Source organism: Eptesicus fuscus, chromosome 20 (genome assembly GCF_027574615.1).
Source record: "Eptesicus fuscus isolate TK198812 chromosome 20, DD_ASM_mEF_20220401, whole genome shotgun sequence".
Classification (NCBI taxonomy): domain Eukaryota; kingdom Metazoa; phylum Chordata; class Mammalia; order Chiroptera; family Vespertilionidae; genus Eptesicus; species Eptesicus fuscus.
The window spans coordinates 19,744,176-19,757,734 of record NC_072492.1 but is presented as its reverse complement, the minus strand read 5'-3'; the positions used below and the strand labels follow the sequence as shown (position 1 = coordinate 19,757,734).

At 54.1% G+C, this 13,559-nt stretch overlaps 1 protein-coding gene across 1 annotated transcript in view; it reads right to left on the bottom strand.

The window, feature by feature from the left end:
* Nucleotides 1-965: 965 nt before the first annotated feature.
* Nucleotides 966-13,559, bottom strand: part of NOS2 (nitric oxide synthase 2) — a 32,579-nt gene continuing 19,985 nt past the window's right edge. The window contains exons 14-26 of the mRNA XM_054709282.1: nt 13,382-13,486; nt 12,389-12,438; nt 11,860-12,034; nt 11,236-11,368; nt 10,296-10,374; nt 9,148-9,329; nt 6,877-7,040; nt 5,667-5,874; nt 4,184-4,271; nt 3,611-3,732; nt 3,149-3,297; nt 2,048-2,242; nt 966-1,408 (exon numbers count right to left, since the gene is read on the bottom strand). Coding sequence (XP_054565257.1) covers nt 1,289-1,408; nt 2,048-2,242; nt 3,149-3,297; nt 3,611-3,732; nt 4,184-4,271; nt 5,667-5,874; nt 6,877-7,040; nt 9,148-9,329; nt 10,296-10,374; nt 11,236-11,368; nt 11,860-12,034; nt 12,389-12,438; nt 13,382-13,486 — 1,770 coding nt within the window. The 3' untranslated portion in view covers nt 966-1,288. The remainder of the gene's footprint in view (nt 1,409-2,047; nt 2,243-3,148; nt 3,298-3,610; nt 3,733-4,183; nt 4,272-5,666; nt 5,875-6,876; nt 7,041-9,147; nt 9,330-10,295; nt 10,375-11,235; nt 11,369-11,859; nt 12,035-12,388; nt 12,439-13,381; nt 13,487-13,559) is intronic.

Here is a 13,559-nt window from a genome sequence, read left to right as displayed (position 1 = left end):
GTCCTGGAACCAGCAGTTCTACAGCACCTGGGAGCTTGTTACAAATGCAGAATCTGGGCCCAGCCACAGACCTGGATCAGAGTCTACACTGGAAGGAGATCCCAGGAGGTTGCGTGTATGAAAGCATGAGAATCACTGGTCCAGGTGACCGTGTCCTTGACCACCGTTGTTCTGATGATCTGCTGGGACCCTGTAGGTTGGCATGTCCTCTTCGCCTGCCCCATCACCCCATCTGAGTAGGGAGGCCAGGGAGCCAATGAATCAGACGCCAAACCCAAGCTGGGAGCCAGATTTTGCCAGTCCCCACTTAGCCCTGGCTGAGTGCCTTCCTGGCTCCCACTGAGAGCAGGAAACATGGCTCAGTCCCTTCAGCAGCCTTCCCTGGGGAACATGTGTATCCTTCATTCACTGCCATGTCCTTGACCTTAGCCACACCTCACAGGCTTTGTCATCCATGTGCCCAATCATCATTAGCCAAACTCTCATGATGCTGGAGACCCCAGAGCAAAACACAGAGACTGTAAGACAGGCTGTGCTCAGGCCTCTGCTAAACAGCTGGCATCACCCCATCCATCGCCCATGGGAGATGCCTCCTGTGTGGGGCTCAGCTGAGACCTGTGCTCCCTCCCTCCATCCCGGGTTGTCAGATGAGGTGCATGTGTGCTGCCCTCCTATCCATTTCAGGTCAAACTAGCATATCCCTTTGTGGGGGAGGGGTTTGTCCAGGCTGCTGCACCCAACAGTCTCCAAGTCTCTATAACTTAGGGCTGTTTCCCTTATAAAACACACACACACACACAATGTGATTAAAATAAAATGGATTTCATATAAATATCTCCATCAAGGAGTCATACAGGGAAGGCCTACATAGCCTCAGGAGCTGACTAGTGTTTGCTTTTTAAATACAAGCGCATAAATAACTGTACATGGGGAGAAGGGCTGGGCTAAACACGGAGTGGCTCCTCGTCGCCTCCTGGTGGTCCCTCCTAGAGGTGCAATCACAAGAAGGATCCAATCCTCACCCACTGGCCAGGCCTGACATTGCAGATCTGCTCTCCAAGGGACCAGGGACAACCCAATTCTCCATGATCCAGGGAAGGGTGGGCTCAAAGGAGATAAGTAGTTCCACTCAGTGCAGGCTGCTACTTGGTAGCAAGTCAAGTAAAGGGGAAGGAGATGGGGAAATAAGATGGGAGACTTGGGGATAGAATTTCCCACCATCTCCCCAGACCCTGTGACGTCAGATAATGGAGAGTTGGCTCCATCCTGCAATTCTGTGCTAGCACCTTTAACTTCTCCTGTGGGCAGTTGGCGCTCTGGGATCGCTAGGCTGTTCCGCTGCCCCATCCTTTTTCACCTTGTAGGGAAATACCGCACTGAAGATATCTTCGTGATAGCGCTTCTGGCTCTTTAAGGGAAAAGGATCACCGTGTCAGTTCTGCTGGTCCGGGCTAGGATGAGCTCTGAGATTCCCCAGCTTCCCCATCACTCCTACACTCATGAGCTATTTCTCTTCCCAAATGTCATGCTTAGATCATGCTTGAACCTCACTTAGAATCTTTAACCCCTCCTCTGCGTGCTCTGATGGAGACCTCCCAAACATCTTTCCAGGCTTTATGATGGACAGAATAGCTGGCCTCCTGCTCTTCCCACAGGAAGCTTCCGGAAATGTGGGCTGTGATATATACACATTTGGTGAATGCTACATACTTTCTCCACATTTAGAAGCAGTGTCACTCTGCACAGGAGCATGTTAGAGGCTCTGCGAGTCTTATCGTAAAGCAGCGTGTCAGCCTTTGTTCACCTGAGCAACCAGACCCGGCTGCACAGCCAGGTCCCTGACACCCTCCAGCTCTGATCTCTACCACCTCCCCAGGCTCGAGGGGTAAAGAGTTTCCTGGGCCTGTGGTGGGAGCAGTGGCCGCCCTCCAGGAACCTCTAGGGTTCCTTAGACGTTCATGACTGTGCTGAGCTTGGCTCCCCTGGTCCTGGCTCCCTGGCCCAGGCCCCTGACCTGCATCCCTAGCCTGCACCCCGGCTGCCATACCTTCAGCTGGAAGAAATAGTCCTCAACCTGCTCCTCACTCAGGCTCAGCCTGGCAGCCACCAGCTGCTTCAGTGTGTGGGCCACATCCCGGGCCATGCGCACGTCCCCACAGACATAGAGGTGGCCTTGCTCCTGGTGGAGCACGTGGAGCACCTGGTCGGCCAGCTGCTGCTGAAGGATGTCTTGAACGTAGACCTGAAAGCAGAGGAGATGGTGAGCCCAGGCCGCTGCTGCTGGGTGGGGAGAGCAGCCAAGCATGCAGTCAGGCCTGCTGGCCATCGGGAGGTGACGAGGTGGGTGATGGGCCACAGGCTGAGCATCTCCCTCCTAGAACATTGCACAGTCCTGGGCTGGGCCTACAGAGATGAATTCTGGCCAAAGCCCTGCCCTTGAGGAGTTGGTGGTCCAGTGGGGTACTGGATGTATTCTGCATTCACCATGCTTCAAAGAGGCATCAGTCAAGCCACTTGTCTTGCCCAGGCTCTGAGGCCCACCTGCCTACACCCCAGAAAAGGGATTCTCTCAGTGAAGATTGTCTGTGGGCTCTCCACTGTAATGCAGAGCAGGGCACAGAGTCCTGGGCCCCCCAGTGACATACAAGTCCAGAAGTCAATCGGGGCTCCCAGTGACCCCAGCACTGGGCCTGGAGCACTGGCTCTGGGAGGAGCCCTGATGGGACAAGTTCATAAGGGGGGAGCCAAGAGTCTGTCCCAACTCCCCAGGCTCGAGGGGTAAAGAGATTCCTGGGCCTGTGGTGGGAGCAGTGGCCGCCCTCCAGCCTTGCTGTGGTTGTGCATAAAGCGGCCTGGACCACCTCTCCCCAGGCAAGTGAGTTTCGTGGGGAGGATCGCAGCAGGCTGTGCCCGGGGATTAACCCACCATGTGGCCCTGACTTAGTCCTGAAGGTCTCAGGGCCTGTCTCTTCTCCTGGAAGAGTGAATGGAAGAGCTTCCCAGCATCGCTCTGACAGTAACTGCCTACATTTTAGAGCTGAGCAGATGAAGGCTCAGAGATGTGAGGGGCATGTGTGTGGGGAGCCAGGGCACTCTCCATAGTCTGTGCTTTTAATGTTCCTCCCAGCCAAGGCTGTTGCCCCATTACCTTGGGCTGGCCAGGCAGGCGAGAATAGGCTGTGTGCACCTCATGCAGCACCCCCTTCCGGGCCATCTCCAACATCTCCTCCCGGTACAGGTGGTCCTCATCTGGGCGCCGGCACCCAAACACCAGGGTCATGTGGCCTCTCTGGAGCCCTGAAAGACCCAGCAGGCTGCAGTTACAAGGGTGGCCACCAGAGGGTCAGCTTCAAGGCCTGACTAGCTGGCCACCCAACTTCAATTCTCAGTTCATCCCTGCGAGTGTCCTATCTAGTACTTTGCCCACCTCATAGATGAAGAAGCTGATGCCCAGGGCATGCATATCACTTGTCCACACAGGCTGAGGCCAACTGGGATAGGGGCCAAGCAATGTCTGTGGGCAGTGGCACAACTCTGTTGCAGCTCAGTTCTGGCAGGTGCTGGCCACCTGGTGCCCCCCATTCCAACACTCAGAACCCCCCAGCAGTACCTTTGTGCTCAGTGTCATGGAGTCGCTGCTGCCAGAAACTGCGGAAGGGAGCGATGCCCGTGCCGGGCCCAATGAGGATGCAAGGATGGGAGGTGTCCTCGGGGAGCTGGAAGCCGCTGGCACTGATGGGGACAGAAAGAGAGAGGCCCTAGTCCTCAGACACCCTGGGCTGGATGCACATGCAGGACAGAGACTGGGTAGCTGGGGTGTGTGCTTTGGGTGGTAGTGTTGGGGGTTGTGGAGAAGACAGTTATCTCAAATTTGATTCCCAAGTCCTGCAGGCAGCTTCATTTCCTCTGGCCTGACCCACCATCACCTTGCCCTGGGCTCCTTTTTAAAGAGACTGAGCCTCATTATCCTCTGGGCTTCATCACTACTGACATCTCCATCCCTACTAGAGTCTTGGCCATGTTCTCTAGCCAGGAGGTAGAATGGAGAGGCCCCGTGTGACCCCTATGCCTTCTTTATGGGCCAAGGGGTCCAGAGTGGCACCTGCACCCAGGTCCCTCCCTTTCAACCCCAAATTCCCAGAGCCAGTGGTTCCACCGCATGCAGAACGGAGGGGGTGCTTACCTTCTTACAAAACAGGGCACTGGGTCTTGGGGTTTCAGGCTGCTGAGCCATGTGCTGCAGACACCGTGGTGCAGGGGACCTTGGCCATCTGCAAGGACAGCACAGACCTGACCAACACAGCCCCCACCCCCGGTGTGTGAACTGCCCCAGTGGCTCTTGGAACTCTGTGAGCTTTAATATGGGAGCTGTTTTTCTCCTGGTACTGAGATCTGCCCTCCATATACTCAGAGCTGGTGAACATGGAACGGGACATGAGAGCAGGCAAGCCTCTCCTTTGCCACTGCAGAAATTGAGTCTCAGAGGGACAGCGACTTGCACAAGGCCACTCAGGTAGCAGCAGAAGCAGGCCGCAGCTCAGCTTCCCTGACCCCTACTCCAATGCTCCTTCTAAGAGTTTCTCCAGGGACCCTCCCAGCCACCACTCGGCTCCAATGACAATTGCACAAAGGGACCCTTGGGGATGGCTACTGTCACTGCCCCAGAGTGTCTTCCCAAATATAGTCCTGACTGGAAGGAAGCCTGGGTGATGGACAACCTCCTGAGGTTTCCGGTCGGTTCTGACATGTGTGTGTGGCCCCTCCTTGACTTCTGGAAACCCCAGCAAATGGTCTCTGCCCAGAGATTAGAACTGTGTGACTGCGCTGCTCAGAGCACAGAGGGCTCTGAGGTGTGTGCTGGCTCCCCTGCTTTTCCACCCCAGGCAATGCTGTTACCAAGGGCAAGGCAGGGGCACAGTCCTTCCAGGGTAGGAGCCAAGCCCAACTGGACAAGGTTTTGGACCTTCAAGTCTGTGTCAGTCCATCCCCATCCCCTGCCCTCATAGCACCCTGCACATCCTTCTCAGCACATCCACAATGAAAACTGTCTATTTCTGTGGTTCTCTTCATTGCACCCTCTCAGTGGGAAGCTCCATGAGGGCAGGGGCTCCGTGTGCTGTATTTCCACACTGACCATGGTGCCAAGGGTAGAGAAGTATGAAACAAACCACCGCTGGGTAAGTGTGTGAAGGAATGAACAACCAAGGCGGAATCAGCCCTGTGTTCAGGCTGGACTATCAGGAAACTAAGACTCATTGGGCTCCCACTAAGTATTGGGTGTTTTCCACATTTGATCTCATTAAGTTGCCCCAATAGAAGTAGGACTGCAAAGTGGAGTCGGGTGGTTAAGTATTTGGTCTCTGCAGACGACCTGGGTTTGAATCTCAGTTCTCTACTTGCTAATGGTGTGACTTCGAACAAGTGGCCTCAGTTTCCTCACCTGTAAAAAGCACACGGTACCCATCTCACATGATTACTGATGATACGCATACACAGGGGCGAGCTCAGTGCCTGGTTCAGAGTAATCTCTCTCCCGCACACCTCCTACTGCTGTAACAACTCTGCAAGGTGGGTGTTTACTGACGAGACCAAAGCTCAGGCACGTTGAACAGCTGTCCAGTAAATAGCAGAGTTGGACTGCACCAAAACCTCTGCCTCAGCCTTACCTCGGGTGCGGTAGGTGAGCACGGCCACGGTGAGGTGGACTTCCGTGGGGGTGCGGTCCCTGGAGGAGCTGATGGAGTAGTACCGGGGTTTCAGGACAGGGAGCTGGGAGAGCAGGAAGCTGGCAGATACCCGCAGGGACGGGAACTCCTCCAGCACCTCAAGGAATGTGGGACTGTTGGTGAACTTCCACTTGTTGTATTCTGAGGGCTAGAAGGTAAGGGCAGTGTGAGCTACTCAGGGCACCTGCCCCACTCCGAGGGAAAAGAGGTCCTTGGGGATGGCTACAGTCCAGGTTTCATTCATTCATTCATTCATTCATTCTCATTCATTCCCTTCCTCAACAAAGATTTCAGAGTACCGGGCGCTGTCCAGGGTGCTGAGACTACCAAGCTGGAGAGAATACTGATATTTCCTGTCCTGGAAGAACACAGGCCAGTGAGTAGCATTGATCTCACTTTTGTGCTGAGAACATCACTGTCAGCAACGTGTGGGCACGAGCCAAATCTTTATTATAATCTCATTTGGAACCATACAGGCCTGGGTTCAAATCTTGACTGGATGCTTGTCTTAGAGCTGTGGGATCCTGTCCCAATTGCTTAACTTCTGTGAAATGAGGATAGCATCACCTACTTTCTTGTATTAAGTGAGAAAATGTGTGCCAAGTTACAGCAGCACAGCCTCGAAATAATGGCCGTGGAGGTGTATGGAATCACGATAATTAGCAATAATGATGATGTAATAATGACATTCAGTGCTTTTTGCAAAGACTTGGGCCTAGAAAGTTGCAGGTGGGTTAACACATTCTCTTATTAATTTATTAATTCAACCACCCATCTGTCTCTGTGCCCATTTATCCATTCAGCTACACCATCCATCCTCCAACACTTTCTACATCCCAGGCTTGTCTCAGGCTTGTCCAAGATTTGGAAATACAAAGACAAGACACAGTGGCTCACTTTTCCTAGATAATTTCTAAGGACATGCACTTTGGTTGCATCCTGCAGACACTCAGAGAAATCCAGTTTACTCAACACAATTGTGCCTAGAAATGGGATGGGACAGGATTCCTGACTTCCACCTGACTTTGACAAGTCTCGCTTTGGAAAGCTGGGGTGGATCCCACTTGGAAGTGAAAGGTCAGCTCTGAGCTCTGGCTTCCCCCAACTCCAGGCCCCTGCCACTGCCTCACCCAGCAGCCCCGAACTTCACCTGGCACAGTGTCTCTAGCCTCTGCCTCTCCGGTTCTTCTGTGGCCAGCTGAGCCAGCTTTCGGAGCAGCAGCTGGGTTGGGGGCGTGGTGATGTCCAGGAAGTAGGTGAGGGCCTGGCTGAGGGAGCAGGGGGGCAGCCTCTTGTCCCTGACCCAGTAGCTGCCTAGGAAAGTCAGATGGAAAAGGCCCCATTTAGGTTTCCCAGAGGGAGATGAGGCCTCTGGGGCAGACCCCCTCCTCCCTCCAGCTGTCTTTTCAGGGGAGAGAAGACACTGAAGTTCTGGCTCCAGGAACAGCAACAGGGCTCATGTGCCCAACTCATGTGCAGGAAGATGGGCTCAGACATATGGGTGCAGGGAAGGCTCCCAACACCCCTCGAAGGGGCACCCAGGGTGACTCTATCCTATAAACTAACTATGTACCAGAGTCCAGTCCCTCTCTCACCCAGACCTGATACCCACAGGTGAATTACAGACTCATAGTGACTAAGTCCACCAAAGACTGATGTATGCCCAGAGGCCAGTTCCTTGTTTAGAGAAGAGCCCATGACTGCAGTCCCCTGGGTTCCTATACCAGGAGGTGCCAGAAGAGCCACCAATCACCCTGAGTGAGGTAGTGAGTCTCAAGGAGTCTTGAGGGGCTCTATACAGCGTGGTCACAGCATGGATGCTTGGACCAGTAGATGTGTGTTCAAACTCTGGCTCCCCGCTTACTAGCTGGGTAACTGAACTCTCTGAGCCTTGGATTCTGCCTCTGTGAAATGGATGTAATAACACAACTTGTCTCGCTGGGTTTGTAGGCGCATTGAATGAAATAGTGCAGTATGATAGCTGGTACAGTGTCTGGGACACAGGTGCTCAATAAACGTTAGGTAAAAATATTAGTATTACATTGTTTCATCTAGACCCAAGGCCCGATGAACCACATCTGTCTCCCTACAGTCACAAGGACATCTCTGTCTCCTCATCCCTAAGTGTCAGGCTCTCTCACATTCTCCAGGACACTGGGGTCCAATGCCAGACTTTGCTCCTCTGACCCCGGCTTTCCGACTTTGGCCACTCTCTTTAGGGGGACACATTCCTGACGGTGTCATTATCGCTGAGGAAGCTAAGGCCAGGGAGCTAGTCCTATGGCTGGGAGGCCTGAGATTGTAGATTTCACTAATTCACCGCTCCTCCTGCCTGTCACCCTTTACTGTGCTCTCCATGTGGACGGAGAGCCTCCCCTTAGCACAGGAAGAGGGTGCCTTGTTGTCTTCTTAGAACAGTGTCCTCTCCCCGGTGAGAATGGCCAGGAGGAGCCATACTCTCAGTGAGCCCTGCTCACTGCCCTGGGAGGGTGGGAATAAACCAGACCCTTGGCGGGGCCGTAGGATGACATTAGAATGCCATGAAAATGTGAAGAGGTTATATATTTGGGGATCTGAGGAGGCTCTTATGGTGTATTCTCTGACTTCTGCACAGATGTTCATTAGCCTGTGGGGAAGTGAACCTCCCTCCATTCCTGAGTTTATTTGCTGCCAGGAATTGTGGTGAAGGTTGCACTTATATTCACTCATTTGTTCTTCACAACAAGCCTACAGAGAAGGCTCTTATCATCTCTATTTTAGAGAAGAGAAATAAAGCCTAGAGCAATTAACTCATATATCCAAGGTCACATAGCTGGACCAGGGACTTGAACCTTCAAACCTCACCATTTTTACACTGTTTCCACATTTCTCTCTATGTCACCATGCCTTCGGTGGGGACTAAAGAGGCAGTGCATGTAAAATGCTGGCATACAGTAATTACCAACAAATGCTAGCTGTTACTGTTATAATTGTAACAGCTGGTATTCTGATGAATAATATTCTTGCATATCTGCATCCTGTACTAGGTGGTGAGCTCTCTGAGGGCAGACACCAAGTCTTATTCATTTATTAGCCCAGGGCCTGGCTGTTCTATAGACGAGACCAGTTAAAATTGCGCTGGAAAAATAAAGAAATCAGTCAATCATTTAAAAAGTGGCCAGATAAGCAAAAGAATGAATGGGAAAGGCTTTCCAGCCTCTGATGTTGGGCAGAGAGTCCCAAAGAAGCACCGCTTTTTGCTGGCCTGCCACCTGGCTGAGAACTGTTTGTAAGGCGCAGGCTTGCATGGCCCACTCCCCCAGCAGGAAGGGCAGGGTTAGCTGCCTGCAGTTCAGGCCCAGGCCCAGCCCATCAGCTGGTTGGGGGGTTGGGGGAAGGATGTTGGGGCTGCCTCAGCAGAGGGTTCGTGTAGAGGGCTCACCGGTCTCGCTGAGGGTCTCCAGGCACACGGGCTGGTGGGGTGCGGGGCCGTCCACCACTCGCTCCAAAATGCCTTGAACCAGGGCTGGCTGGTTGCTTGGGAAAACCCCCAGGTGCTCTCCAGGCTGGTAGCTGAGGCCTGGGCTGCCCTCGCAGGAGAGTTCCACCAGGAGCGTGGCGCGGCTGGAAATGGAAGGAGAAGCCGCTGGTAACCCACCAGGACTTCCTCCAGAGCTCCCGGCAGGTGGGCCGCTTTCCCCTGGAAATACGCCCTCCTTTCATTTTCCTGCCTGATTCCATGAGCACGGTCACCAGCACCCCCTGAGGCGGGGCACCCACGGGGACCTGAGGCTGACCAGACTACTTGAGGCTTCTCCGTGGGGAGAGGGTGGGCTGCACCCCTCCTTGTGCCGTCCTCCCAAGCCCACGAGGGCCTGACCACAGACTCTGCCTAAAGAAAGCATCCCTCCAGGAGAGATGGAGGCAAATCCGGTTCTTGCTGGAACAAAACCCAGTTTTGCTAATGAATGGGGAGGACAGCACAGAGAAACAAAACCTACAGAGAATCCACAGCATGGGCCTACCCTGGCGGGAAAGTCCTCCCCTGCTAGACTTTTCCCGCAAGTTCTTAAGAAAGAGTCAAATGGCCCTAGCTGGTATGGCTCAGTGGATAGAGCATCGGCCTGTGAACTGAAGGGTCCCGGGTTCGATTCCAGGTCAAGGGCACATGCCCAGGTTGCAGCTTGATCCCCAGTAGGGGGCATGGAGGAGGCAGCCAACCAATGATTCTCTCTTATCATTGATGTTTCTATCTCTCTCTCCCTCTCCCTTCTTCTCTGAAATCAATAAAAAAATATATTTTTGGAAAAAAAGAGCCAAATGGTTGAATTTCTCTTACCCCCCTTTTTGGTGAGAGAGTTAAGTGACAAAGGGCAGGGAGTGAGGCAGGCCCCCAGTTGGGACACTGGCCCAGGATGACTGGAGACCAGCCATAGAGGCTCTGATGGCCACGGGGTTGCCGGTCAAGCTGGTCCTCACTGCTGATGCCAGTGGACACATCCCTCTGCTCAAAGACTGACTTGCCCTGCACTTCCTTTCGTTAAAATGAAACCTGTGGACCATCGCCCAGAGCCCTGTGCTCTACCCTACCTGGATTTTGGGCTCTGTAGATTCTGCCGCGATTTGAGCTTCATGGTGAACACATTCTTGGCGTGCATACCGCTGAGGGCTGTGGGGACAGAGACGGTGAAATGGCCAATGGCTCCCAAGCACTGGCGGGGCAGCCTCCGTGTGCCTGGGTCAATGCCATCCGGACACTGCCCTCGGGAGGGCCCGCTGTGGGCGTGGGAGGGTTTTCTTTCCTTTTCCCCGCTGTGTCTGAATCACAAATAAGGACCTTTGGTCTGACCCAGGGTGGTTGTGCTGCTGCTGGGTGTTGAGAAATGCAACTCAGATGCCCAGATATGGGGATTCCGAGGACATCCTGGATCCTCAGGAGAGCATCGTGGAAGTCGGGGATATCCTAAACAAGCAGAAATCTGCAGGACCACCGGACGCATGGGACAACAAAAGGGGAAGCACGGAGGCACGGCATCTGGGGGGCACCACTGAGCGTTCACAGGCTGCAGAATGTTCTGGAATTGCCTCTGCAGAATGTTCTTTACAATACGTGGCTGCCATCGGAGCTGGAAGGGTGGGGCTCAGATCTCAACTTGGCCACATGCTAGCAACTCACATCGCCTCCCTGAAGTTCATTTCCTCTGTGCCTGTCGTGCAGGATGAGTGTCAGGGCTCGCTTAGAGCGGGTGGGCAAAGAGCCCAGCACAGTGCCTGGCACACAGAGGCCCTCAGTTGGTGTGGCCCCCTTCTCTCTCCACCTCCCTCCCTCCCAGGGCTTCCTCCTTAAATGGCCTCCCTCAGAGACGAAGCAAGGCCTTGATTCTGGCACCCCAACCGGCTCTTGTAGGCAACAAGAGAGAGACGCCGGGCAGCCCTAGGCCAGCTGCCCCTGTTCAGAGGGTCCAGTGCTCAAAGACCCCACCGGGCAGGAAGGGCAAACCAGCCCCGTGTGGCGCAGGGAGGCAGGTACCTTTGTTGAGGTCCAAAGGCTGAGAGTCCTGCACGAGCCGGTAGTGGTGCGGGTCCCAGGTCACATTGGTGGTGTAGAGCTTGGGGATCTGAATGCAGTGTTTGCCTCGGACATCGAACGCCTCACAGGCTGCCTGGAAGGAGACAGAGGGAATCCGTGTTCGTGAGCGCCATCGTCATCAGCAGCACCACCAACCACTGGGGAAACACTTTGCTTAAGGGAGGAGTTTGCTAAATCAGAGGAGTCAAACCTCAGGCAACAAAGACCTGCACTGTGTGGTCCCCATCCCCAAGCTCTCTGTCCCCAACAAGACCAGGTTGTCAAGACGCCCTGGATAATCCGAGGGGAAAGGATCTTAAGCCAAAGCTCCCAGGAGTCAGGGAGGTGTCCTGCTACCTTCTCCTTCCCAGGGACACATGTCTCAAGTGGATCTCTTCCGGGGGGGTCGAGGAAGAGCAGCAGCGACCTGAGCTCACAGGCCTGCAACCCCAGCCACAGCTGGGACCATGCCTACAGGACCAGGCAGAGGTCATGCCACCCAGGATGCCCGGCACAGATGTCCTGGGCACAAATGCACCACCGCCCCCTGTCCGTGCTGTGGGGCGGCACCAGCTATGAACTGACCTTGAAGGTTTGCACGGCCCAGCTGCGGAAGGCCTCTTCCTGCCCACTGAGCTCGTCCCCCTCCCCTGTCGGGGTGAGCTGAGACGCTCCCAGGTGGGACAACTTCTGGTCGACATCATGAGCAAAGGCGCAGAACTGAGGGTACATGCTGGAACCGAGGCCAAACACGGCATACCTGCCCGAGGAGGACACACACACAGAGACTGGAGTGAGCCAGCCATGCAAGCATCTCCCAGCAGCTCCAACAGCCCATAGGCCGGGCTCAGGCACTCCCAGTGCAGCCAGGCACAGGGCCAAACAGTGTATGCCCCCTTCTGGGCTTCCCTAGCACCAGAAGCTTGTCACCAACGCCCATGACCAGCCCGAAGTTTGGCCTGCAGACCTGTAAGAGGGGCTTGGATCCCCTGGCTTGAGGTCAGGCTCTCTCCATGCCTGGACATCCCAGAGGGGCCCCTCTAATATACACCCAGTGCCAGACTCTGGGCCCATCAGGCAGGGCTCCGACAAGAGGGTGTGGGAACAGCCTTACCTGAACTTGTTGGTGAGCTCTTTCAGCATGAAGAGGGATTTCTTCAGTTTCTAGAAAGAGAGAGAAGCACAAAGGTCTCAGGACAGGATTCATAAAAGCAAATGCTGCTTCTTTTCTTCTGGTGGCCCACTTCAGGACCGGCCACATCTGACAGAAGGTTCAAGATCCACAGATGCAAGTTGGTTTATGTGTACCTGGCTGGGGCTCAGGGACAAGCCCAGCCTTAGCCACTCATGTGGCCTTGACCCTCAGTACGGGACCCGGAAACAGCCCAGCCCCCACCGCACCCAGCCCAGTAGAGGGGGCCTGCCTTACAGCAGGGCAGCTCCTGAGGGTTTCCTAATGGGGGCGTGAGTGAGCCTCGCTTCCTTCCTGTTTGGAACCTGGTGAGAGCAACAAGGGTTCCCGTATTTTCTAAAATAACCCTGATTTCCCAGGACCTCAAGATAATTTTAGGTGGCACATGACCTAGCAGATATAGTGTCAGATCTCATGGTAAGATAGCATTCTCTCCTCTGTAATTTTTTTTAGTTATTCCCATTTCAACTTTTTGTTGTTGTTGTTCTCAAACACTAGGGAGAAAGTCTCAGATTTGGTATTAATGGAGCCTTAACACCTCTCTAATACTTGCCTACTACTCATTTTTTTAAAAAACATAAGCAAGCCATGGTCAGCTAATAGTATCTAGCTAAAATTCAATAACTCCGTTTGGCTTTCACTGGATTTGGGAGAGTGAGGTAGAGTTTCCTCTAAACATGAATTGTTGAATTTGAAAGGTAGATCAGTTTGCTGAAATCTATTAAGTATGTCATAGGAAAGGTGGCACATGGTATGGCGATCATTACGAAGGACACAGGCAAATGGCTGATGTTGGGCAACCCAGAGAGATCTGAGCACTCACCCCCCAAATGTCCGCCTTAGGATATGCTGAACCCCCACATCCCTTCCTTGGGCCCTACCACCCCCCAGACCCCTGAGACCTGGGCCACCTACCTCTCCATTGCCGGGGGAGTCTCCGTTCCCAAAGGTGCTGGTCACCACCAGCAGCAGCTGCTCCTCCTCCAGGCTGCTCAGCCTGTACTCGTCCATGCAGAGAACCTGCATGGCACCGAGGGTGGGCATCAGCCCTGGTTCCCAGGCTGGAGCCCTCTGTGCCCTCCCCAGACACCCT